Here is a 24,302-nt window from a genome sequence, read left to right on the forward strand (position 1 = left end):
TAATCTTTTCACCCATAGAGGATGGCGATGGCTTCCTCCTCTGAGTAACAAGACAAGACCATCAGGGAGACAACTGTGTGCTTCCGGACCATCAGCAAATATACTGCCTCTCTAAATCGAATCTCTACACCTATAATTCATTTGTCTTACTTTATGTATTATGCAGAACAAAGGATAGGCTAACCCCTTAGTCAAGTATGATGAATTTGTACAGACTGGAGTTTACTGCAGCCATTATTTAACGGAGATAATTCATGTTAATATTAAGTCTCGGTTTTCCCGTGAAGCTTTTTCCTGTCGTTTAGATGCCATAATAAATGATGAGAATGATTCAAAATAAATACTCATACAGCACATCAATGTCAGCCTCTGAAAACCTAACGTTTTAATGAACCATGAACCAACAACCTCTAATGAAAAGTGATCTAGACATTTCCACAATATGAGCAGATTCCTCCCAAGAGCTATGCATATTTCTCTCTGTCTAAGCAGGAGAGAACTTTTTTTTCTTCTGTATGGGGAAGGTTTTCTGATATCGTTCATTGCGATAAGAAGTCTATACTAAAGAAATGTGAAGTTTGAAATAAAATAAGTTTGCTAATAAGGGTGATTCTTAATGGGACAATTGATGGCTACAACCATCAAACTAGTAGTAGTTTAAAGGATGATACAATAAAAAATGTGGTGCACATTGTTAAATGTATCGCTCTATTTACCGTCAATTCAGGCAATTTATCGCAATATGGATTTTTATCAATATCACCCAGCTCTAATGCAACCTATCTTTACATTGATCCTCAGTATATTGCTTTTATAGGCATCTCTATTTGATTGTTTTCCAGGAGGATGCACAGTTTGGAATTCCATTGAATTGCTTACTCTTTTGTTGTTGCCTTTTTACAATGTGTTCTTTCAGTTAATTAGTGGAGGTAGCTAAAACCTTTGGATGGCTGCAGCAAGCCAGCACCCATGAAGGTCGCTGCGCCCCCCAAAAGTGTAAATGATACTGTGTGAATGTAGGGTGAATGTAGTGTTGCCGTGTAATCTGTCCATGAAAAGAATGCCAGCTGCCAGCCTCATGTGGACTGATAAGGCCTACGACTGCACCTTGCTGGTGAGGAAAAAATAAAACACCACTGTTGAGATGCGCAGCAGCTCCCAGGGACACTAACACCGAGTTGCAAACATTTGATTATACTGTATCGCTGTTGCTATGGGGCTGTCTCGGCTTGACTCTCTCTCAGCTTGCTATGAAATGGATGCCTCTGGTATAGATTTAAGTCAGACAAGCCCATAACATATAATATTATATTACAGTCAGTCAGAGCCAGTCAAATTGATCTTATCTGTATAAAACCCCCACTGCATCCTTGACTTTTATGGTCTTATGTTTCCTACTGCTTGCCATATTTTCTCCCCTGTGAACCTGTAAAACCCAACCTGGGCAAAATAAACCCAATGAAATGTCAGGAATGGCAACATAAATCAGGTTAGGTTCCATGGTGGGAGTTGTTAATATTCTGGATCTGAATATCTTGGCACTCAAATAGACTAATATCGGTATGGATAATCCATTTACCTTCTGAGGTGGCTCGTACACTGCTGTTTCTCTCATCTCTAACAATGGTTTTATGAAGTTTCAGGCCTTTGTTTCTAATGGGTTATAGAGACATGATGGCTGAATAAATATTTCCTAGCAAAGCTCTGCAATAGGAAAATACTATATCATTGCCTGTTATTGAGAATTATTTAATACAATTATATAAGTTCCTATATAAAATAAAATATATCTAAAAATTCCTCCCACTGTGCACGTATTCTTTGTACAGCTGTGACGCGACCCCAGTATAATGTCTCACCTGGAGGCGAATCCTCAGTAAATTGCCTTCAATTCAGACCGTTGCAAACTCAGGCCAACCTAACAGACCAAAGTATAGGGAGGTGTTGGTGGGATTTGAGGAGCGACAGACGCGTTAGTCCCCTTCAAAGTCCATGAACAAGATGTCACTTTAATGTGGTGCGTCCGTGGGCAGGCCCAATCAACGGTAAATAAACGCAGGCACTTTCACCTGCGCTGCAAAGAGCCGTGGCTACAGCTTCTATTAAGGGCCAGAGAAGGCTGTTAGTTAAGCACATTGCCAGCCCAGCCAGCTAAAGTGCAGAGATAAATCAAACTTCAGAAAGCTTGAAAGGTTCTCTGGCCAAGTAGGCTGGAGTGACTGAAGGCATTAGTATGTAAATACCCCATTCTGTTTTACTAGCCCAGATGTCAGGCCATCCATATGGTTTAGGCCTATGTACAGTAGTCAAATTGAGAGCTTCTACCCTTCCACACCTGCTTGATAGGTAGGTATTGACTGGTGGGGAAAAAGGTATTCACAACCACTGTCTTAGCAATCAGGTTGAATATCACAGTGGATTGCCACTCAGAGTAGGTATCTGCTTTATTGCATTTTGCTAAGTTGCGTATAGGGGCGGCAGGTTGCCTTGGGCCAGTATCTGCGTTGGGCCAGTATCTGCGTTGGGCCAGTATCTGAAAGGTTGCTAGATCGAATCCCCGAGCTGTCAAGGTAAAAATATGTTGTTCTGCCCCTGAACAAGGCAGTTAACCCACTGTTCCTAGGCCATCATTGTAAATAAGAATTTGTTCTTAACTGACTTGCCTAGTTAAATAAAGATTAAAATAAAAAAAATAGGTGTAGCAAAGTGTGCCCCTGTGAATTTTCAAGGACAAGCAATGTCTGCCTGGGAAGATTTGCCCGTCACAGAGATTTGTTTAAGAGCTCCAATGTATTCTGCTCCTGGTCGGGTTGCACTGTATAGAAGTATTTCTTTCTGGAGGCACCGCATGGCTCACTGCATGTAGTCACATTTTAGTCATCTTTTTCAAACAGTATCAATATGATATTTTGAAACTCTCTTTGATATGATTTTCCCACCCAGTGCTCTGTGTTGCCTTTGTAACTTTACTGTATATTTTAATTCTGTGATGCGTAAGTCAGCTGGAAATCATAATAACAATGTTTTTATTAGCATCTTTTCTCCACAAAATGTAAAAGATTCCCCTATTATTTCCACCCTTAGTATGGTGAACAAAATAATCTGCAGTGATATGATCAGTTATATTTTTTATATACTGCAATGCTGCTAGAAACACTGACTATAGCATCACCTAGTGTTGATCTGAGAGTATTTCTCTATGTGGGAGGAAATGTATTGTATCCCTTGAACAAATTAAATCAAATCGAATCACATTTTCATTGTCACATGAGCCGAATACAGTGAAATGCTTACTTAACCAACAATGCAGTTTTAAGAAAAATACCTAAAAAAAGAAAGAAATAAAAGTAACAAATAATTAAAGAGCAGCAAAAAAATAATAATAGTGAGGCTATATACAGGGAGCACCAGTACAGAGTCAATGTGCGGGGGCACCGGTTAGTCGAGGCAATTGAGGTAATATGTTAATGTACTGTACGTAGAGTTATTAAAGTGACTATGCATAGATAATAAACAGAGAGTAGCAGCAGTGTAAAAGACGGGGGGGAGGGGGGGGACAATGCAAATAGTCTGGGTAGCCATTTGATTAGATGTTCAGGGGTCTTGGGGGTAGAAGCTGTTTAGAAGCCTCTTGGACCTAGACTTGGTGCTCCGGTACCGCTTGCCGTGCAGTATCAGAGAGAACAGTCTGTACTGGGCCGTACGCACTACCGCCTATAGTGCCTTGTGGTCGGAGGCCGAGCACTTGCCATACGAGGCAGTAATGCAATCAGTCAGGATGCTCTTGATGGTGCAGCTGTAGAACCTTTTGAGGATCTGAGGAACAATGCCAAATCTTTTCAGTCTCCTGAGGGGGAATAGGTTTTGTCGTGCCCTCTTCACAACTGTCTTGGTGTGCTTGGACCATGTAGTTTGTGGACACTAAGGAACTCTCAACCTGCTCTACTACAGCCCTGTTGATGAGAATGGGGGCATGCTCGGTCATCCTTTTCCTGTAGTCCACAATCATCTCCTTTGTCTTGATCACGTTGAGGGAGAGGTTGTTGTTCTGGCACCTCCCTATGGGCTGTCTCATCGTTGTCGGTGATGTTGTGTCATCAGTAAACTTAATGATGGTGTTGGAGTCATGCCTGGCCATGCAGTCATGAGTGAACAGGGAGCACGCACCCCTGAGGGGTCGCCATGTTGCAGATTTGTTGTTACCTACCCTTACCACCTGGGGGCGGCCCGTCAGGAAGTCCAGGATCCAGTTGCAGAGGGAGGCATTTAGTCCCAGGGTCCTTAGCTTAGTGATGAGCTTTGAAGGCACTATTTAATTTTGTTTTTATTTAACCTTTATTTGACTAGGCAAGTCAGTTGACGGCCTACACCGGCCAAACCCGGACAACGCTGAGCCAATTGTGCACCGCCCTATGGGACTCCCAATCATGGCCAGTTGTGATACAGCTTGGATTTGAACCAGGGTGTCTGTAGTGACGCCTCTAGCACTGAGATGCAGTGTCTTAGACCCCTGTGCCACTCAGGAGCCCTATGGTTCAACTATGGTGTTGAAAGCTGAGCTGTAGTCAATGAATAGCATTCCCACATAGGTGTTCCTTTTGTCCAGGTGTGAAATGGCATTGTGGAGTGCAATAGAGATTGCATCATCTGTGGATCTGTTGAGGCGGTATGCAAGTTGGAGTGGGTCTCAGGTTTCTGGGATAATGGTGTTGATGTAAGCCATAACCAGCCTTTCACAGCACTTCATGGCTACAGACGTGAGTGCTACGTGTCGGTAGTAATTTAGGCAGGTTACCTTAGTGTGCTTGGACACAGGGACTATGGTGGTCTGCTTGAAACATGTTGGTATTACAGACTCAGACAGGGAGATTTTGAAAATGTCAGTGAAGACACTTGCCAGTTGGTCAGCGTATGCTCGGAGTACACGTCCTGGTAATCCATCTGGCCCTGCGGCCTTGTAAATGTTGACCTGTTTAAAGGTCTTACTCACATCGGCTATGGAGAGCGTGATCACAAAGTCATCTGGAACAGCTGATGCTCTCATGCATGTTTCAGTGTTACTTGCCTCAAAACAAGCATAGAAGTAATTTAGCTCGTCTGGTAGGCTTGTGTCACTGGGCAGCTAGTGGCTGTGCTTCCCTTTGTAGTCTGTAATAGTTTGCAAATCCTTGCACATCCGACGAGCATCAGAGCGGTGTAGTACGATTCGATCTTAGTCCTGTATTGAGGCTTTGCCTGTTTGATGGTTCGTCGGAGGGCATAGCGGGATTTCTTATAAGCTTCCGGGTTAGAGTCCCGCACCTTGAAAGTGGCAGCTCTACCCTTTAGCTCAGTGCGGATGTTGCGTGTAATCCATGGCTTCTGGTTGGGGCATGTACTTACAGTCACTGTGTGGACGACGTCATCGATGCAGTTATTGATGAAGCCAGTGACTGATGTGGTGTACTCCTCAATGCCATCGGAAGAATCCCAGAACATATTCCAGTCTGTGCTAGCAAAACAGTCCTGAACACCAGTCCTGAACACCAACTGTTCCCGAGTGATGACACATTCTGTCTGTTCTATACTGTGTCAAAGAATCTTCAAATCCTCACCTTCCCAACATCTTGTAATTGGTACCAATCTGACTGTCAGAAACGGGAAGCATCCAACACAATTTAGATTAAAAGTCTCTCATTTTCCAAGAGACGTGCTCAAGGTGGGCTGCAGATGACAGGATTTTCCTCTGCTTTCTCATCCCGAGACCCTGTATGGAATGTATGGAATTTAATGGGATGTTTTCTCCTTTCCTTGAAAGCGATTTGTCTTTGCAGCCTTATCTTGATATTCATTATGTTTGCCACATAACTGTCTGGGTGATGAGGTAGAGCAGCATGTCAAAGCAAAATGGTGTATGTGTGCATGCGTGCATGACATATGTGAGTGCGTGTGTGTGTGTGCACATAAGAGAGAGTGTTTAAAATATATGTATTGTTGTGTATTAATGTATTTTTGGTTCTCCAACATCATTTATGTATCCAGAGTGATTCTCTGAGTCGATTTCCTTAAACATTGATCCACTATTTTATTCCAAAGCCTAAAAGTCAACGCCATTCTCCTAACTCAAGTTGTCCTTGTAAAACTGCCACCGTTAACATCCTGCATGTCTTGTGAAAACGTCCAGACGTGAACTGAGTCTCTCAGCAGCTGTGTTTGACATGGACAGAGTGCATGCTATGGCTCCAGGCACAGACCCTCTCTCTTTGATTAATCAAGCACTGTCACGACCCACAGAGGGCCACCGTAACCCCTCAGGCCTGACCATGGCCGTCCCAAATGGAATCATATTCCTTATAGTGCATGTAAGTACTGCACTAAATAGGGAATAGGGTGCCATTTGGGACATACCCACCAGAGGTCCAGCTTGTCAATGATTTGATGACGACTGACATGCCCTGCTAGTTGATCAGCAGCATAAAAAGTACATACATAGCTGAGCTTAATCACTCAAACTGCACCCAGGCCCGGACCAAACGCCCATGGCAAGCCCACCATTGTCACGTGTATCACACTTTAAGGGCAATGTGATCTATGAATAACAGTGGGCAAACTCCATCTTTCTGATTGTATCTAATGATTATGGAAGTTGAGTGATGTTGTAGCACGTTAGAACTCACTTGGCCCTGAAAGCTTGAACTGAGTGCAGTGACGTGTCCTCTTGTTTGAGTGATGGCCATCTACTCTTACTCATTGATATACAAACAAAGTGAGGTGTGTCTTCTGATTTAGTTTTATATCTCGATCCCATTCTAAGATATGGACTACATTATGTGGGAGAGTAAAGGGTGACTTTGTGTGTATATTTCTCCCCCTCATCCGGTTGGCTCATAAAGCCATGTCTCATTTCATCAAAGCCAGCTCCCCGCTACTGGCTATTCCTCAGTTGCCTGTTGAGCTTTTAAATTGCCTGTGTATGCACACGACTCAGCAGTATGAAGGAATGGTAATTTGAATGCTTTTTAAGAGAAAAAGTGGCAAAGCTTTGCATTTAATAACGCAACTTGCTCTTCAGAGTTGTCTTTGAAGATGCCAGCAGGCCAGCAATGCCCAAAGTGCATTTGAGAGGACAGCATAATAAATAGAATGGAATGCAGTGCCAGTTTTGAGGGAAATGCAATGTGTGGATATATCAGATATATATCCCAACCTGAGTCGTGATGATAACTCACATTTGTATTGAAAAATAACGTCTATAATTTCTCTGTTTTGTAAATGCTGACAAGATTTCAAATGTTGTTTGAAACAATATGTGTTATTCAGTTATGTCAATAAATCCTAATATCCAAAGCCCACAGTAACTATAACTATGCCCTTTTCAGGGAATTCCCCATCAGAAGAGTCAGAGGAGCGTGACAAGGCGCCCCGGACCCTGACCTACCCAGCATACATCGCCAGCCTGCTGGACTCCGGTGCCAAACGCATGGCGGTGGGGGTGCGCATGGACTGCAGCAGCCAGGGCCAGTGCCCGTACTCCTGCCACCTCTGCCATATGAGCCCTGGGCCTGGGCGTCCAGCCGAGCCTGTCCTGCTCCAGATGACTAAGGCCACCCCGCTTTACGAGCTGGTCTCCAACAACGAGACCTACCAGGCACTGAAAACCTTGGTTTACTTTCTTTTTCACCGATTTTTGCAGACATAGTCAAATCTTCATGATCAGAGTGGATTCCTAAAAGCGTAAATAAACTAAAGTGATACTGCCAAGAGCAGTGTGCACATTGTTTTGTCTTTGAAGATATCATACAATGATTCCCATGCACCTGCAACAAACAACCTATGTGATTTTCCAATTATTTTATTCAGAACATAAAAGAACATTCACCATCAATAATGTGATGTCAATTTATACATTTAATCATGCAGTGAGAGAACCCCTTGTTTTGGGAGTGTACCACAGCAAAACACATAGGCTAGTTGTTTGGCAATGGCGGTCGCAAAATGTGCTGCTCTCTGACTTGAAAATGTTGGGAAATCGTGTAGTGTATAGCAGACATAAGACTACATCAGTATGTCAAACTGTGAAAAGATAAACTAGAGCAGTGGTTCTGAACTAGTTTTGCCTCGGGACCCAAACTGAATCAGGTTTTCTCAGTCGCAACCCGATAATCGCATCATGAAAACTCCTCGCCAAAATACAATCTGGAAAACTATTTTTAATGCTTTATTGATAGTAAATGTAGCAATTATATGACAATGTAAAATAGGAAATAATTATTGATTAAGAATGTTAGTAAGCTCACTGGTTTGAGACCACAACATCAACCAAATACGCTAAATAACGCTGCTAATAGCTCTATATGATATACTGTGATTGAAGAAATGTTTTTAAGACACTAAATGATTTCATCACTTTCTACCTGGTTTTAGTCATTTAAGTATTTTTTTATTAAAGAAAAACTGACACTGCAACCCATTCAAAACCTCCAATCCACCAGTTGAGAATCGCTGAACTAGAGGAAGACTGCATGACCCCCTAGAGGGGCAGATGATATTGACAGTGTTTGCTCCATCCTATCTTTTTGCAGGCACTGCAGGAGGCCATGATGAGCATGCTGTGGTGTTCTGGGAAAGGTGACGTCATCGATGACTGGTGCCGTTGCGACTCGAACGCATTCGGGATGGATGGCCTGCCAACATGTGCCCCTCTCCCCCAGCCTAGGTTAGTCAATCAAAACAATCAGTTTACACAACTTGATAAACACAAATAAGATTCTATGTATTGATATCTGAAGATGAGCTTTTCTTGTCATGATTTGTGGAGTTAGGTGTCACTCTCTTTATTTCTCTACCAGGCTCAGGTTGTCCCACTCCTATGAGCCCAGTAGTTCATTGGTCATCATGGAATGGAATCACACTGAGCCACTAATTGGGGTGCGGATTGTTGATTACCTCATCAGCCAGGAGAAGGTGACAGAGAGGACAGACCACTCCAAAGTGGAGACAGGTACATCCCTTGAGGAATTATGGTATTTATGTTAATTTCATACATTATGTCCATGTTTAAATACACAAACAGCTGTGTATGGTTACTTAATGTAGTGGCAAGGAATGTTACCACAGCAAATTATAGATGCTTATTGTAGTAGCAAGGACATGTTACCACAGCAAATTGTAGATGCTTAGAATGATTTACATTTTTCCTGTTGTAGTTTTGCATGTAACCACAAGATGGTGGTCAATGGTAATAGTAGTGTGGTCTGCATTCACTTAGAGCACCTGAACATTTTTAAGCTTGAAATAGGTTGCTTTTCTGACAAACATATGATGAGAAAAATGATTGACCAATGAAACTGATGAGTCTGACATACTGAAAATGACCTATGAAGTACAAATCACTCAAAACTATAACTTTTAGTTTTTAGTGTTTTTAAATCCTTATGGAATGATTGGTGGATTGATTGATTGCTTCAAAGCACACACCTTGAATGTCAAACATGGGTGTTGGAATGGAGCTATGCAAACAGTACAGATCTGGGACCACCTAGGAGAAGGGGAAAGATATCTGGAAGGAACGTTGTCAGGAGGAGTGGTTCTGATTTAAGCATTCAGTCTCCTGTCAGATTAAACCCCCCCAAAAAATAATGTGGTGAATAACCTTCAGATGAACATACTAGAACTCCAGTGATCCTCTCTGGGCCTCTTCTCTCTGGAAATGCTCTCCATTTTATCTCACAGATCCAGGCTTGTTTTATCCAGGCATCTAATGTGATACACATACTGTTGCCTAATGCTCAAGGCCATACTGTGTACTATGGAATTGTTCATAACGTAATATGATCGAAATCTATAGCTACAATTTTAACATATGCGTTTTGTTAGGCGAAAATCCCTTATGTTGTGCTATGGAATTGTTCATAATGTAATATGATCGAATCCTATAGCTACACTTCTAACATATGCATTTTGTTAGACGAAAAACCCTTATGTTGTTCACTGTCTCTATAGGTTTATTTGTATAATAAAATATTGGACTTGAATATAAGTCCATAATATATTTTGGCATCAATATGGTATCATCTAGCTTGTCTTGATGCTAACAGGTTTCATTTAGTATTAATTAAAAGTGACATTGATTGCATGGAGCCACCAGCCAAAACAGAACAAATCCATCAACATGTGCAGATGGGAATGTTTTCTTTCTATCGATTGAAACATTTGTCTGTGTTCGATTTTTGATGAATTATCTGATTAGTTTTGCACCTGCTGCATATCCCAAGTTATCCAGTTGATGCAACGCCACAGTGACACATTTCAACAAAAGTTATTGACGTTACACAGATCCTCTTGTTTTATTGGCTATATGGCCCTCAGGCTTTGGAATCATTCATCCATGTCCAAAGGGGATATATCCTTTCCTTTTTCCCATCTGTCCAGTTTGTTTAGAAGTTGTTTATGGCTTCCCCTCTCTCCAGGCTATACTGCCCATCCCAAACCCCAACTTCAAACATCTTGTGGCCACAAAAAAAATCAAAAGAACAATGTTATATCAAGTCCAAATGTGGGATTGTAAAAAAGTGATCGATGAGGAGGTGCTATTGTAAGGGCTAAGACTTACTGGAAGGGAAACCAGTTTTTTGTCTTTCTGTGGACTTAAACCCTTCATCTCTGTTAGGCCTGGATTTGAATGAAACTCAAAACAGCTTCTTTGCGGTGTTTACTGGAAAGATCTGAACAGATTCCATGGAATGTAAAAAGAGATGACTACAGAATCTTACCCCTCTTTTTGTAGAGACTCATATTTTTCTATTTTTCAAAAGAGAACCCGGACAACCATTTACTTCATTTACACAAAACAATGGGGTGTTCCTCACGTTGTACTGTACAGTGGTCACTTTCACTCCCCCATAGCCTTGGATTACATTACCCTATATTATAGCTAGATACATATAATATATCATAGCTAATGACTGTAGTCTGGCCCTCTTGACAGGGGCTGGTTGTGTGCTAATCTCACACATAATGGGATTCAGGCACACAACTTGACATCATACCCCTCTCCCAGATGTTGAAGCTGACTAAATCGGAAGTCTGCTTTCAGTCATCACAACTGGGCCAGACTCCATGTGAAAACAAACAGCCGGCCCAGCCAGGCTGATGTCACTGCTTTGATCACCCAATAACGACAGGGTTTACTCAGGGGTCAGTGGGACATGACATCCAATCCGTAAACAGATTACGCGCACCCATGTGCTGCTTGGGGCAGAGTGCCAAACTTCCTCCCCAGCAGGACAAGAGAGCCCCTGAAAGGGATGCATGCCAGTGGTGGAAGACAAGGTTTCATACACAAGGAATGTTTCCATGAGCGCTTTGTCGGCCGTTGAGCTCACCTCATCTGTTGGGCAAGGTCAGGTGCTAGGGCAGGTGCATTACGGAAGCTGGCACGGGATCTAGGTGGCCTCATAGACCCACAGATACCCAGAGATCAAAAGTCCAGCTGTGAGTAGCGTAGACACTGGCCCCTCACCTGGGCAGGGCCAAACTCCGACAGAGTTCATGAGAAGTCAAGGGGCTAAGGTCTTTATTGAAGTACACAGTGTTATCCCTGCCATCCAGGACCTTTATTTCAGGCGGTGTTAAAGGAAGGCCCAAAATATTGCCAAAGACTCCAGCCACCCAAGCTATAGACTGTTCACTCTGCTACTGTCCAGCAAAAGGTACCGGCTCTCAGACCAACAGGCTCCGAGACAGCATTACCCCCAAGCCATACGACTGCTAAATAATAAAATAATGGTACCCAAACTATCTGCATTGACTCTATCTTGCACTGACCCTACGCACACTCACTAGACTATACTGCTCAAAAAAATAAAGGGAACACTTAAACAACACATCCTAGATCTGAATGTAAGAAATAATCTTATTAAATACTTTTTTCTTTACATAGTTGAATGTGCTGACAACAAAATAGCACCAAAATAATCAATGGAAATCCAATTTATCAACCCATGGAGGTCTGGATTTGGAGTCACACTCAAAATTAAAGTGGAAAACCACACTACAGGCTGATCCAACTTTGATGTAATTAAAACAAGTCAAAATGAGGCTCAGTAGTGTGTGTGGCCTCCACGTGCCTGTATGACCTCCCTACAATGCCTGGGCATGCTCCTGATGAGGTGGCGGATGGTCTCCTGAGGGATCTCCTCCCAGACCTGGACTAAAGCATCCACCAACTCCTGGACAGTCTGTGGTGCAACGTGGCGTTGGTGGATGGAGCCAGACATGATGTCCCCGATGTGCTCAATTGGATTCAGGTCTGGGGAACGAGCGGACCAGTCCATAGCATCAATGCCTTCCTCTCGCAGGAACTGCTGACACACTCCAGCCACATGAGGTCTAGCATTGTCTTGCATTAGGAGGAACCCATGGCCAACCACACCAGCATATCGTCTCACAAGGGGTCTGAGGATCTCATCTCGGTACCTAATGGCAGTCAGGCTACCTCTGGCGAGCACATGGAGGGCTGTGCGGCCCCCCAAAGAAATGCCACCCCACACCATGACTGACCCACCGCCAAACCGGTCATGCTGGAGGATGTTGCAGGCAGCAGAACGTTCTCCACGGCGTCTCCAGACACTGTCACGTCTGTCACGTGCTCAGTGTGAACCTGCTTTCATCTGTGAAGAGCACAGGGCGCCAGTGGCGAATTTGCCAATCTTGGTGTTCTCTGGCAAATGCCAAACGTCCTGCACGGTGTTGGGCTGTAAGCACAACCCCCACCTGTGGACGTCGGGCCCTCATACCACCCTCATGGAGTCTGTTTCTGACCGTTTGAGCAGACACATGCACATTTGTGGCCTGCTGGAGGTGATTTTGCAGGGCTCTGGCAGTGCTTCTCCTGCTCCTCCTTGCACAAAGGTCGGAGGTAGCGGTCCTGCTGCTGGGTTGTTGCCCTCCTACGGCCTCCTCCACGTCTCCTGATGTACTGGCCTGTCTCCTGGTAGCGCCTTCCTGCTCTGGACACTACGCTGACAGACACAGCAAACCTTCTTGCCACAGCTCGCATTGATGTGCCATCCTGGATGAGCTGCACTACCTGAGCCACTTGTGTGGGTTGTAGACTCCGTCTCATGCTACCACTAAAGTGAAAGCACCGCCAGCATTCAAAAGTGACCAAAACATCAGCCAGGAAGCATAGGAACTGAGAAGTGGTCTGTGGTCCCCACCTGCAGAACCACTCCTTTATTGGGGGTGTCTTGCTAATTGCCTATAATTTCCACCTGTTGTCTATTCCATTTGCACAACAGCATGTGAAATGGACAGTTTGATTTCACAGAAGTGTGATTGACTTGGAGTTACATTGTGTTGTTTAAGTGTTCCCTTTATTTTTTTGAGCAGTGTATATATACACACTATTTATACACACTCACAAAGACTACATTGACACTCCCACATAAAACACACACACACACATTCACATACACTACACACACACACACACACACACACACACATACACACTTTCACACTCATCATTTGCTGCTGCTACTCTGTTCTCTATTATACTTGTATTATTATCTATCCCGATGTCTAGTCACTTTACCCTGCCTTTATGTACTTATCTACCACAAATACCTTGTACCCCTGCACATTGATTTGGTACAGCCCCCCCCCATATATAGCTAAATTTTTGTATATTGTACTTTATTCCTCTTGTTACTGTTTGTCTTTTATTATTATTATTATTATTTTTAAACTGCATCATTGGGAAGGGCTCATAAGAAGCATTTCACAGTAAAGTCTACACCAGTTGTATTCGGCGAATGTGCCAAATAAAATTTTATTTGATTTGACATATGGTCTATATGTTTAACTTGTGAAAATGACGTGTGTCTGCTTTTTGGTTCAATGAAACTCTTCTCTTACCGTCCACTATTGCAACCTATGTTGTGGCTCCAGAACAGATAAAGAGTAACAGCTTTGATTTAGTTTATTTGAGTTTAAGTCATGATGATCTACTTCATTGGAGATTTACAGCGAAATGACAATCTCAACATACAACTAACATTGATGAGGTGAGAGATGTCAAACATAGCAATGCCACAAAAACAACCCTTAAGCTCATAACCACTTTCAGGCCGAGCTCTGACAAGTGGCAACAACACACTCTATTCCCAGACAAATATTTACTTTACAAATGAAGTTGAAAGTCAGTGGTCCAGAAGGGATATTAGGACAGCCAAGAGACAAGGGCGTCCTCACAACAGAGCAGGGAGTTGGACCGCACCATCAAAACCTCCATGTGTTATATGCAAACAAAAGTCATGAGCAAAACACACAGATGTCAGTCCCGCCATGCTTCCATGTGGTAAATGATTCAGACTGCTTTAGACTGCTGTTGAAGCCACTCAGAAACAGGATTAATGCAAGTGTGGTGAGGCTCTATGCATGGCGGGAATTGTTTGAGCCAGAGGAAATACAATTATTTCTAACTGTTCAAAGAACTCTTAAGGATTGAAAGGTTTGTCATAAACATATGTTTAATATTGAGTGGTGATAATGTGATTGTTATTCATGATCTACTGTATGACATTAGTAAAGTACTCTTTAGACAGATGAGAAGACCAATACATATTCAGTTCACAATCCGGGACCAAAAACAGATCAACCAATTTGAGTAGATTGTATAAGGTGAACGTTTGGCCCCTCTCAATCTCCTCACTTTTATGTAAATGAGACCCTAAACCATTATGCATTAGGCTATGTTATACATTGTCATTAATCAGAAATCAACTGGGTTTCATCTAACAGTCATGTTATGCACTCCAACAGTGTCATTGCCCTTTTTAAATATTTTTCACATCATATTTGGGGTTTGGCAGTTTCCGATTCAGCTTTGGAACACATGCAAGTTCAAATTCTATCAGCTTCAGTTCAATGTTGAAATATTTTGCCGGATTTCAAGAACAGGCAATTTATCACATCTCTAAGGCCATAATCGAAGGCAATACAGTATAAATTGTAAGCGGTAAGCGGTTCTATGACGTAAATGGCAGAGGCAGTGTTCTTATCAAAGGCTTTTTTGTGAGAAAGTCTACGCAGATTGAAATGTTCTTCCTCCCTCTATCCAAGCAACTTCACTTTTAAAAATGACACCCCCTCCCCCCCTACTTCAATTAGGGCTTTATTTCCTCTGTTTCTCTGAAAAAGACAATACGTTCCATGTGGGAGATCAAGTCTGTTAATCATTTTTAGCCAGGAAGTGCCAAGAAGCAATGCTCTACAAACTGTTGTTGTCCATCTCTTGCCTTTTGTTAATCAAAGTAGACAACAAGAGCCAGATGTTATTTGTTGAGTCTTTACGGAGCTGCCAAGTCTGCTGGTACCTAGCAGTTGCTGTTTTAATAGAACTGGTAAAATTCCCAGCGTTTTGGACATGGGGGAACTTATGTGATGGATTAGGGAATTTTCAGGTTTAATTGTTTACCTGTTTATTAAACAAAAGAGTCTCTGTTTGTGTGTGTTCAGGCACTAGGTCTTTCTTTCACTCCCCGTCTTTCTCTTTAAATCACTCATTTCTTTTTCTGTCTTTTATGAAAAAATTGAGGACAGTGACACGTTCAGAATCTGCACCTTAGCAGAATCAATGTCTATGTTCATGTAGCGACGATTGAGACTTGAGTTAGAGATTCAATGTGACACTTTAGTACAGAATCCAAGTGGATTCACGTGGGAATGCTCCAGGACCAGACTACTGATATCTAATGTGCCAAAGTAAACTCTCTCTCGTGTTGCTTCTTCATCGTCATCTAGCCTATCTGTTCATGGGATGCACCTTTTGTCACAATACTGTTTTGAACATTTGTTTTAGGACTGATGCCTGACTGAGTGTTCTACTCAATGCAAATGAATTGCCCCTTGGGGATTAATAAAGTTGTATTGTATTGTCAATTGATGCTGATGAAGATTTCATCAAAAGTGCATTACAGTGGCTTGGAAATACAATTGTATTTCTAAAGGAGGCAGATAATTAGTAGAAAAACCTTTTGTCATCATTGTGATGTCGCCAGAATGACTTTAGATGCAGTATAACGTTAGCTAGTTAGCTAAGATTGAGGGGAGACCAGTGGATTTTAGCTGGCTAATGTTAGAATTGCTAGCTATTTTTTGACTAACTTTGCCAGCTAATGACAACATTGCCATCTGTCTAAAGTAAATTTGAAGGCATAAAAATAATGGCAAAATTGTTTCCTACAAAATATTTTCTTACTTCAGCAATGTCATCGTATTTCCAGGCCACTAATGAAACAGACCTTAATCCTCATTCAGAATGACTGGCCATCAGTCAACTTTTGGGCACTACTATAGCAGAGAGCGACTTGAGAACGTTCATAACAATGGCATGATGCTACTGAGTGACGGAGGTGCAACCCAGGAATTCCCTTGTCAGACTCGGATTAGTCACTACTCCTCAGTAGCTCTTTCCCATTATAATGCATTGTTTGATAAATAAATAAATAAATAAATGTGTTGAATGGGTATGAAAGCAACTACACATGTATTCCCTTATGCAAAATATGGCAGGTTGGCATGGTCCTGGTCCATCTACAACTTTCTTATGCAAATGTCTCAAATCACATATGTTAGTAAAAAATATTTTTCTAGGAATACCACTCCACATGCTATCTGACTCTGTCTCTCTACAAGATATCATGGGCTTGTCAGAATCTATTGTCAAGGTAGACCTGGGCCAACGGAAGGAATGATATCAGCTTCAGCTGATGTGTGAGGGATAAATGCACTTTGGTTTCCTCTGAATTCATCGAAAATCACACAATACTTGGTGATTTGTATAGAAGCCTCGCATGTCACTAGATCAGGTTGCATGTGAACCTCTGGTTAAAGCAATTCAAAATAAAATTGCGAGAGGATTATTTCATACCGCTTAGGATTCTTACGTTTCGACCAGTTGACAAGATAATGAGGCCTTGGACAATGACAGCACAGTGGACTCATCGTTAGCTCATTATTTTGAGCATGTTCCCACACAGTTTAGCATAGACAACACACCGCTGATCATTAGCCACTCGCAATGGATTTGAACTTAGTTTAGTTATTTTAGATTATCCATACCCTCATGTATCCCTCTGCATATGTAATACACACCTGCAGTACTTTGTGCTTTATAGTATCTTTCCAACTACTAGGTTACTTTTAAATATAGACACAAATGTACAGAACCATGATGTTTGAGGCAGCTATTCCTTTAAAGCTGCAAAATATGTAATTTTTTGGGCAACCCGACCAAATTCACATAGAAATATGAGTTATAGATCTGTCATTGCCATTGAAAGCAGGTCTAAGAAGCAGTAGATCGGTTCTATGTGCACTATTTATATGCTTCCCGTTCTTAAGTTTAGTTTTTGCATCTTTTACTTTCAATTTTGTACACTAGCTTCAAACAGCTGAAAATACAATATTTTTTGTTATGGAAAATATATTTCACAGCGGTTTAGATGTGAAATATACACTATATTTGCTTATTTCGTCACAAAAACTGAAATTAGGCAAACTATTAGAATTTTTGCAAACAGGAAATGCCGGAGCAATTTCTGCATAGTGAATCTTTAAAGACAAACGTTCAGATAATTAGTAGGAAAACCTTTTGTCATCATTGTGATGTCGCCAGATTGACTTCAGATGCATTATAACATTCAGTAGGTTGCTAAGATTGAGGGGAGACCACCAGATTTTAGCTAGCTAACATTAGCATTGCTATTTTTGACAAACTTTTCTAAATAATGACAAATTGCCATCTGTCTAAAGTAAATTGAAGACATAAAAATGATTGTCATTCAGCTGTGGTTGTTTACATTAGCATTATCTGATTGCTCAGAGAAACCACTGTTCCAAAAAGTTTTAAGTGAATTATGGGTTGACTCAGCTTCTGAGGTTTTGCAGTCAGTTTTGCAGAATTGGTCCCTCTAGCCAATATAATTCACTCCAATAGTTAATGGATCGGACAGGTGCTGAAGATGGCTGAGCGTTCTTCACATCGGGTCCCTAATTACGACTGGATTCCCCATATGGACCATCTAGACAAGAGAAGAGTGTGAGAGAAGGCATGGAAAATGATCAATCAAGCAATAACTCCCAGTATGGTGAACTTAATTAATTATGATCATTGGCAATAGAGCTCGACAGCTTAAAAAACTAAAATTAGTTACCTCTGGTTCGTTCAGCCATTCCTATGAGGGAAATTAATGGGGACAGAATGGGGTTTTGGGATAAACACCAAAAATAAGGTCTTGAGGTTAACACAGGCTTAGGAGAGTTAAAACATTTTGTTCCATGAGATAATATCAGTCCGTTAACATGACCTTTTATGAATTAAGCCTTTATGTGCTTGTTTTGATATAAATTCACAAAAAAGTAACGTTAGCTGACGAAGATTATATCATAGAACAAAATGTGTAAGATGTTTATCACAGACCTTATTTTCGTTGTTTATCCAAAAACCCTCCCAAAAAAACAGTAATTTCCCCATAGGCTTTGGCCAACGGAGTTAGTCCCTACAAAAATACCCCATTACTATTGCTCTCTACGGCAACAGTGATGGTTATTTCAATCACTGGATCTTGTCAATGGAGGGTAATCTGCAGGGGATGATCCTGGAGAGTGAAAAAGTGTGAATGTCACAGAAATATTTTAACACCACAAGATTTTGGTTGATCCCACTATCCCAGTTCTCTTACAACGAGAAACATGATTAAGCTCTGAATCTGGACCCTGATGAATAGAGGATTATGGGAGTCTTGTTGTGTAGCATTTTTTTGGACAGAATGTTAGATTTATAAAGAGATGGTGCATGTAAAACACTATTTTGAAGGATAACTTTAGAAGGATCATAACTGGGCATTGCTAAGCAGTGAATAGCCTGATATGAAGTAATAGATCACTTTTGATAGCTATTACGAGCAATCCAAGTTGTACGAGAAAGTACCTGTCAGGACTAAAGCCATGTCGATTTATTTTTTGCTGTCTGTCAAAATTCAGGAAGCCAATAGCGCTTTTCAATTCTGATCTCCATAAAAGGACTGCAACAATGTTGTACAGTTGCATGTTGTGTGTAGGCAGGGCTTTGTAATTCGATTAAGATAGCATGAATGTTTTAACCCTTTCCTGCAGTCAATGACCAAAAGCGTCCTCTTTGACCTCATGGGTAAAAATCCCAAAATCCGCAATATCTGAACTTTTGGGTATTTAATTTTGCTAAATGGACAATCACATTATTATTACATAGCTATGCGAATATGTAATGTAATGCTTGTAATGCCCCTTACGAAAAAAGATTGCAGTCAGAGTGTAGTATAACTGTAGTACACCACAATATAACTGCAGTTAGAGTGCAGTATAACTGCAGTATGCTGCAAATACTGCATCCAAAATAACACTTTTTTTTTTACTGCAGTAATTTTGCAGTGTAACTGCATTTAGAGTGCAGTATAACTGACGTGCACTGCAGTGTACTTCAAAATACCACAGTCGACTGCAGTTACTGCACTTTTACTGCTGTTTCAAAACTGCAATCTTTTTTTGTAAGGGACCGTGTGAGACTGTTGACTGTATTAGCCGTCTACCAACTCAAAACAGTTGTCTTTTCCAACAACTCCCATTTTAAAACTGAAGGATTTAAAGTGTTTATTTCAGGTTGAATATCAAACAACCCTGGTCCTTCACACAGTTCATTGGCGGACTAGCAAACACAACAGCTGCTAGCTGCATTTCTTTCACTTTTTATTTGTTTGCTTCATTTCTCACTGGCTGGCTAGCAAGATCACCAATTCAATATTTAAAAACATGTCTACATAACTTATACATTCCTGAGTTCACAAATAGTTTATTTGTTCATCTAAACAACTGATGGTGAGAAGCTCATTTTAGCTAGTTAGCAAGCATACACTGATACATCATCTTACTTTGTGAACATTCCCTTCTGTTGTATAGGCCTACTGCTTTCGGCAACTGTGCGTCTTTGTCAAAACATTTTATAGTTATCAAACTTATCGGTGGCACATTTGCCATCTACCCGCCAAATATGTCTGTCAGCTTTTTGGGGGGGGTGCAAGAATACAACGTTTTGGTGTGTCAAAAAAAGTATTAATTAAAGTCTGCTTTAAATGCCAGAATGTCCTACTGCATTCTTACATTTACATTTACATTTAAGTCATTTAGCCGGAGCGACTTACATATTGGTGCATTCACCTTATGATATCCAGTGGAACAACCACTTTACAATAGTGCATCTATTAAGGGGGGGGGTTAGAAGGATTACTTTATCCTATCCTAGGTATTCCTTAAAGAGGTGGGGTTTCAGGTATCTCCGGAAGGTGGTGATTGACTCCGCTGTCCTGGCGTCGTGAGGGAGCTTGTTCCACCATTGGGGTGCCAGAGCAGCGAACAGTTTTGACTGGGCTGAGCGGGAACTGTGCTTCCTCAGAGGTAGGGAGGCGAGCAGGCCAGAGGTGGATGAACGCAGTGCCCTTGTTTGGGTGTAGGGCCTGATCAGAGCCTGAAGGTACGGAGGTGGCGTTCCCCTCACAGCTCCGTAGGCAAGCACCATGGTCTTGTAGCGGATGCGAGCTTCAACTGGAAGCCAGTGGAGAGAGCGGAGGAGCGGGGTGACGTGAGAGAACTTGGGAAGGTTGAACACCAGACGGGCTGCGGCGTTCTGGATGAGTTGTAGGGGTTTAATGGCACAGGCAGGGAGCCCAGCCAACAGCGAGTTGCAGTAATCCAGACGGGAGATGACAAGTGCCTGGATTAGGACCTGCGCCGCTTCCTGTGTGAGGCAGGGTCGTACTCTGCGAATGTTGTAGAGCATGAACCTACAGGATCGGGTCACCGCCTTGATGTTAGTAGAGAACGACAGGGTGTTGTCCAGGGTCACGCCAAGGTTCTTAGCACTCTGGGAGGAGGACACAAGGGAGGAAGAGCAGCTCCGTCTTGCCGAGGTTCAGCTTGAGGTGGTGATCCGTCATCCACACTGATATGTCTGCCAGACATGCAGAGATGCGATTCACCACCTGGTTATCAGAAGGGGGAAAGGAGAAGATTAATTGTGTGTCGTCTGCATAGCAATGATAGGAGAGACCATGTGAGGATATGACAGAGCCAAGTGACTTGGTGTATAGCGAGAATAGGAGAGGGCCTAGAACAGAGCCCTGGGGGACACCAGTGGTGAGAGCACGTGGTGCAGAGACAGATTCTCGCCACGCCACCTGGTAGGAGCGACCTGTCAGGTAGGACGCAATCCAAGCGTGGGCCGCGCCGGAGATGCCCAACTCGGAGAGGGTGTAGAGGAGGATCTGATGGTTCACAGTATCAAAGGCAGCAGATAGGTCTAGAAGGATGAGAGCAGAGGAGAGAGAGTTAGCTTTAGCAGTGCGGAGAGCCTCCGTGACACAGAGAAGAGCAGTCTCAGTTGAATGACCAGTCTTGAAACCTGACTGATTTGGATCAAGAAGGTCATTCTGAGAGAGATAGCAGGAGAGCTGGCCAAGGACGGCACGTTCAAGAGTTTTGGAGAGAAAAGAAAGAAGGGATAGTGGTCTGTAGTTGTTGACATTGGAGGGATCGAGTGTAGGTTTTTTCAGAAGGGGTGCAACTCTCGCTCTCTTGAAGACGGAAGGGACGTAGCCAGCGGTCAAGGATGAGTTGATGAGCGAGGTGAGGTAAGGGAGAAGGTCTCCGGAAATGGTCTGGAGAAGAGAGGAGGGGATAGGGTCAAGCGGGCAGGTTGTTGGGCGGCCGGCCGTCACAAGACGCGAGATTTAATCTGGAGAGAGAGGGGAGAAAGAGGTCAAAGCACAGGGTAGGGCAGTGTGAGCAGGACCAGCGGTGTCGTTTGACTTAGCAAACGAGGATCGGATGTCGTCGACCTTCTTTTCAAAATGGTTGACGAAGTCATCCGCAGAGAGGGAGGGGGGGGGAGGGGGAGGAGGATTCAGGAGGGAGGAGAAGGTGGCAAAGAGCTTCCTAGGGTTAGAGGCAGATGCTTGGAATTTAGAGTGGTAGAAAGTAGTTTTAGCAGCAGAGACAGAAGAGGAAAATGTAGAGAGGAGGGAGTGAAAGGATGCCAGGTCCGCAGGGAGGCGAGTCTTCCTCCATTTCCGCTCGGCTTCCCAGAGCCCTGTTCTGTGACCTCGCAGTGAGTCGTCGAGCCACGGAGCAGGAGGGGAGGACCGAGCCGGCCTGGAGGATAGGGGACATAGAGAATCAAAGGATGCAGAAAGGGAGGAGAGGAGGGTTGAGGAGGCAGAATCAGGAGATAGGTTGGAGAAGGTTTGAGCAGAGGGAAGAGATGATAGGATGGAAGAGGAGAGAGTAGCGGGAGAGAGAGAGCAAAGGTTGGGACGGCGCAATACCATCCGAGTAGGGGCAGAGTGAGAAGTGTTGGATGAGAGCGAGAGGGAAAAGGATACAAGGTAGTGGTCGGAGACTTGGAGGGGAGTTGCAATGAGATTAGTGGAAGAACAGCATCTAGTAAAGATGAGGTCAAGCGTATTGCCTGCCTTGTGAGTAGGGGGGAAGGTGAGAGGGTGAGGTCAAAAGAGGAGAGGAGTGGAAAGAAGGAGGCAGAGAGGAAAGAGTCAAAGGTAGACGTGTGGAGGTTAAAGTCACCCAGAACTGTGAGAGGTGAGCCATCCTCAGGAAAGGAACTTATCAAGGCGTCAAGCTCATTGATGAACTCTCCAAGGGAACCTGGAGGGCGATAAATGATAAGGATGTTAAGCTTGAAAGGGCTGGTAACTGTGACAGCATGGAATTCAAATGAGGAGATAGACAGATGGGTCAGGGGAGAAAGAGAGAATGTCCACTTGGGAGAGATGAGGATTCCAGTGCCACCACCCCGCTGGCCAGATGCTCTCGTGGTATGCGAGAACACGTGGGCAGACGAGGAGAGAGCAGTAGGAGTAGCAGTGTTATCTGTGGTAATCCATGTTTCCGTCAGCGCCAAGAAGTCGAGGGACTGGAGCGTAGCATAGGCTGAGATGAACTCTGCCTTGTTGGCCGCAGACCGGCAGTTCCAGAGGCTGCCGGAGACCTGGAACTCCACGTGGGTCGTGCGCGCTGGGACCACCAGGTTAGAGTGGCAGCGGCCACGCGGTGTGAAGCGTTTGTATGGCCTGTGCGGAGAGGAGAGAACAGGGATAGACAGACACATAGTTGACAGGCTACAGAAGAGGCTACGCTAATGCAAAGGAGATTGGAATGACAAGTGGACTCCACGTCTCGAATGTTCAGAAAGTTAAGCTTACGTTGCAAAAATCTTATTGACTAAAATGACGAAAATGATACAGTACTGCTGGCTGGTGAAGTAGGCTAGCTAGCAGTGGCTGCGTTGTTGACTTTGTTTGAACGTGTAGCTGGCTAGGTAACCTCGATAGTTTCAGTACTACACCTTATCATGATACAAAAGCAACTATGTAGCTAGCTAACATAGCACTAATCAAGACGGTCCTTTGTAATGTATTTAGTTTCTACAATGCTGCTCGTCGGTAATAGTTGGCTAGGTTTGAAAAAATGGCGTCGCGGGGGACGAAAATAGCTGGCTAGCTAACCTCGATAATTACTCTAAACTACACAATTATCAAACTATGACAAAGACAACTATGTAGCTAGCTAACACTGCACTAGTCAAATCGTTCTGTTGTAATGTATTAGTTTCTACAGTGCTGCTAGTCGGTAAAGGTTGGCTAGCTAGCAGTGGGTTTGATGATGACTAGGTGTGTTGACTAAATCTGGAGTCTGGGGAACGGGGTCGCGTCGTGGCGGACGAAAATAGCTGGCTAGCTAACCTCGATAATTACTCTAAACTACACAATTATCAAACTATGACAAAGACAACTATGTAGTTAGCTAACACTACACTAGTCAAATCGTTCCGTTGTAATGTATTAGTTTCTACAGTGCTGCTAGTCGGTAAAGGTTGGCTAGCTAGCAGTGGGTTTGATGATGACTAGGTGTGTTGACTAAGTCTGGAGTCTGGACAACGGTGTCGCGGCGTGGCGCGGCTGGCTAGCTAACCTCGATAATTACTCTAAACTACACAATTATCTTAGATACAAAGACAGCAAAGACAACTATGTAGCTAGCTAACACTACACTAATCAAGTCGTTCTGTTGTAATGTAATAGTTTCTACAGTGCTGCTAGTCGGTAGAAGTTGGCTAGTTGGCTAGCTAGCAGTGTTGACTACGTTAGGAGGACGAAAATAACTGGCTAGCTAACCTCGATAATTACTCTAAACTACACAATTATCTTTGA

General features: G+C 43.0%; 1 protein-coding gene across 11 annotated transcripts in view; it reads left to right on the forward strand.

Moving 5' to 3' along the window:
- Positions 1 to 24,302, forward strand: part of astn1 (astrotactin 1) — a 281,049-nt gene that overhangs the window by 237,710 nt on the left and 19,037 nt on the right. For 10 of the 11 annotated variants that reach the window (XM_014190633.2, XM_014190634.2, XM_014190635.2 and 7 more), the window contains 3 exons: positions 7,359 to 7,627; positions 8,562 to 8,695; positions 8,829 to 8,980. In XM_014190633.2, coding sequence (XP_014046108.1) covers positions 7,359 to 7,627; positions 8,562 to 8,695; positions 8,829 to 8,980 — 555 coding nt within the window. The remainder of the gene's footprint in view (positions 1 to 7,358; positions 7,628 to 8,561; positions 8,696 to 8,828; positions 8,981 to 24,302) is intronic. The other variant, XM_045714659.1, reaches the window with a different exon arrangement.

Source organism: Salmo salar, chromosome ssa03, assembly GCF_905237065.1.
Source record: "Salmo salar chromosome ssa03, Ssal_v3.1, whole genome shotgun sequence".
Lineage (NCBI taxonomy): Eukaryota > Metazoa > Chordata > Actinopteri > Salmoniformes > Salmonidae > Salmo > Salmo salar.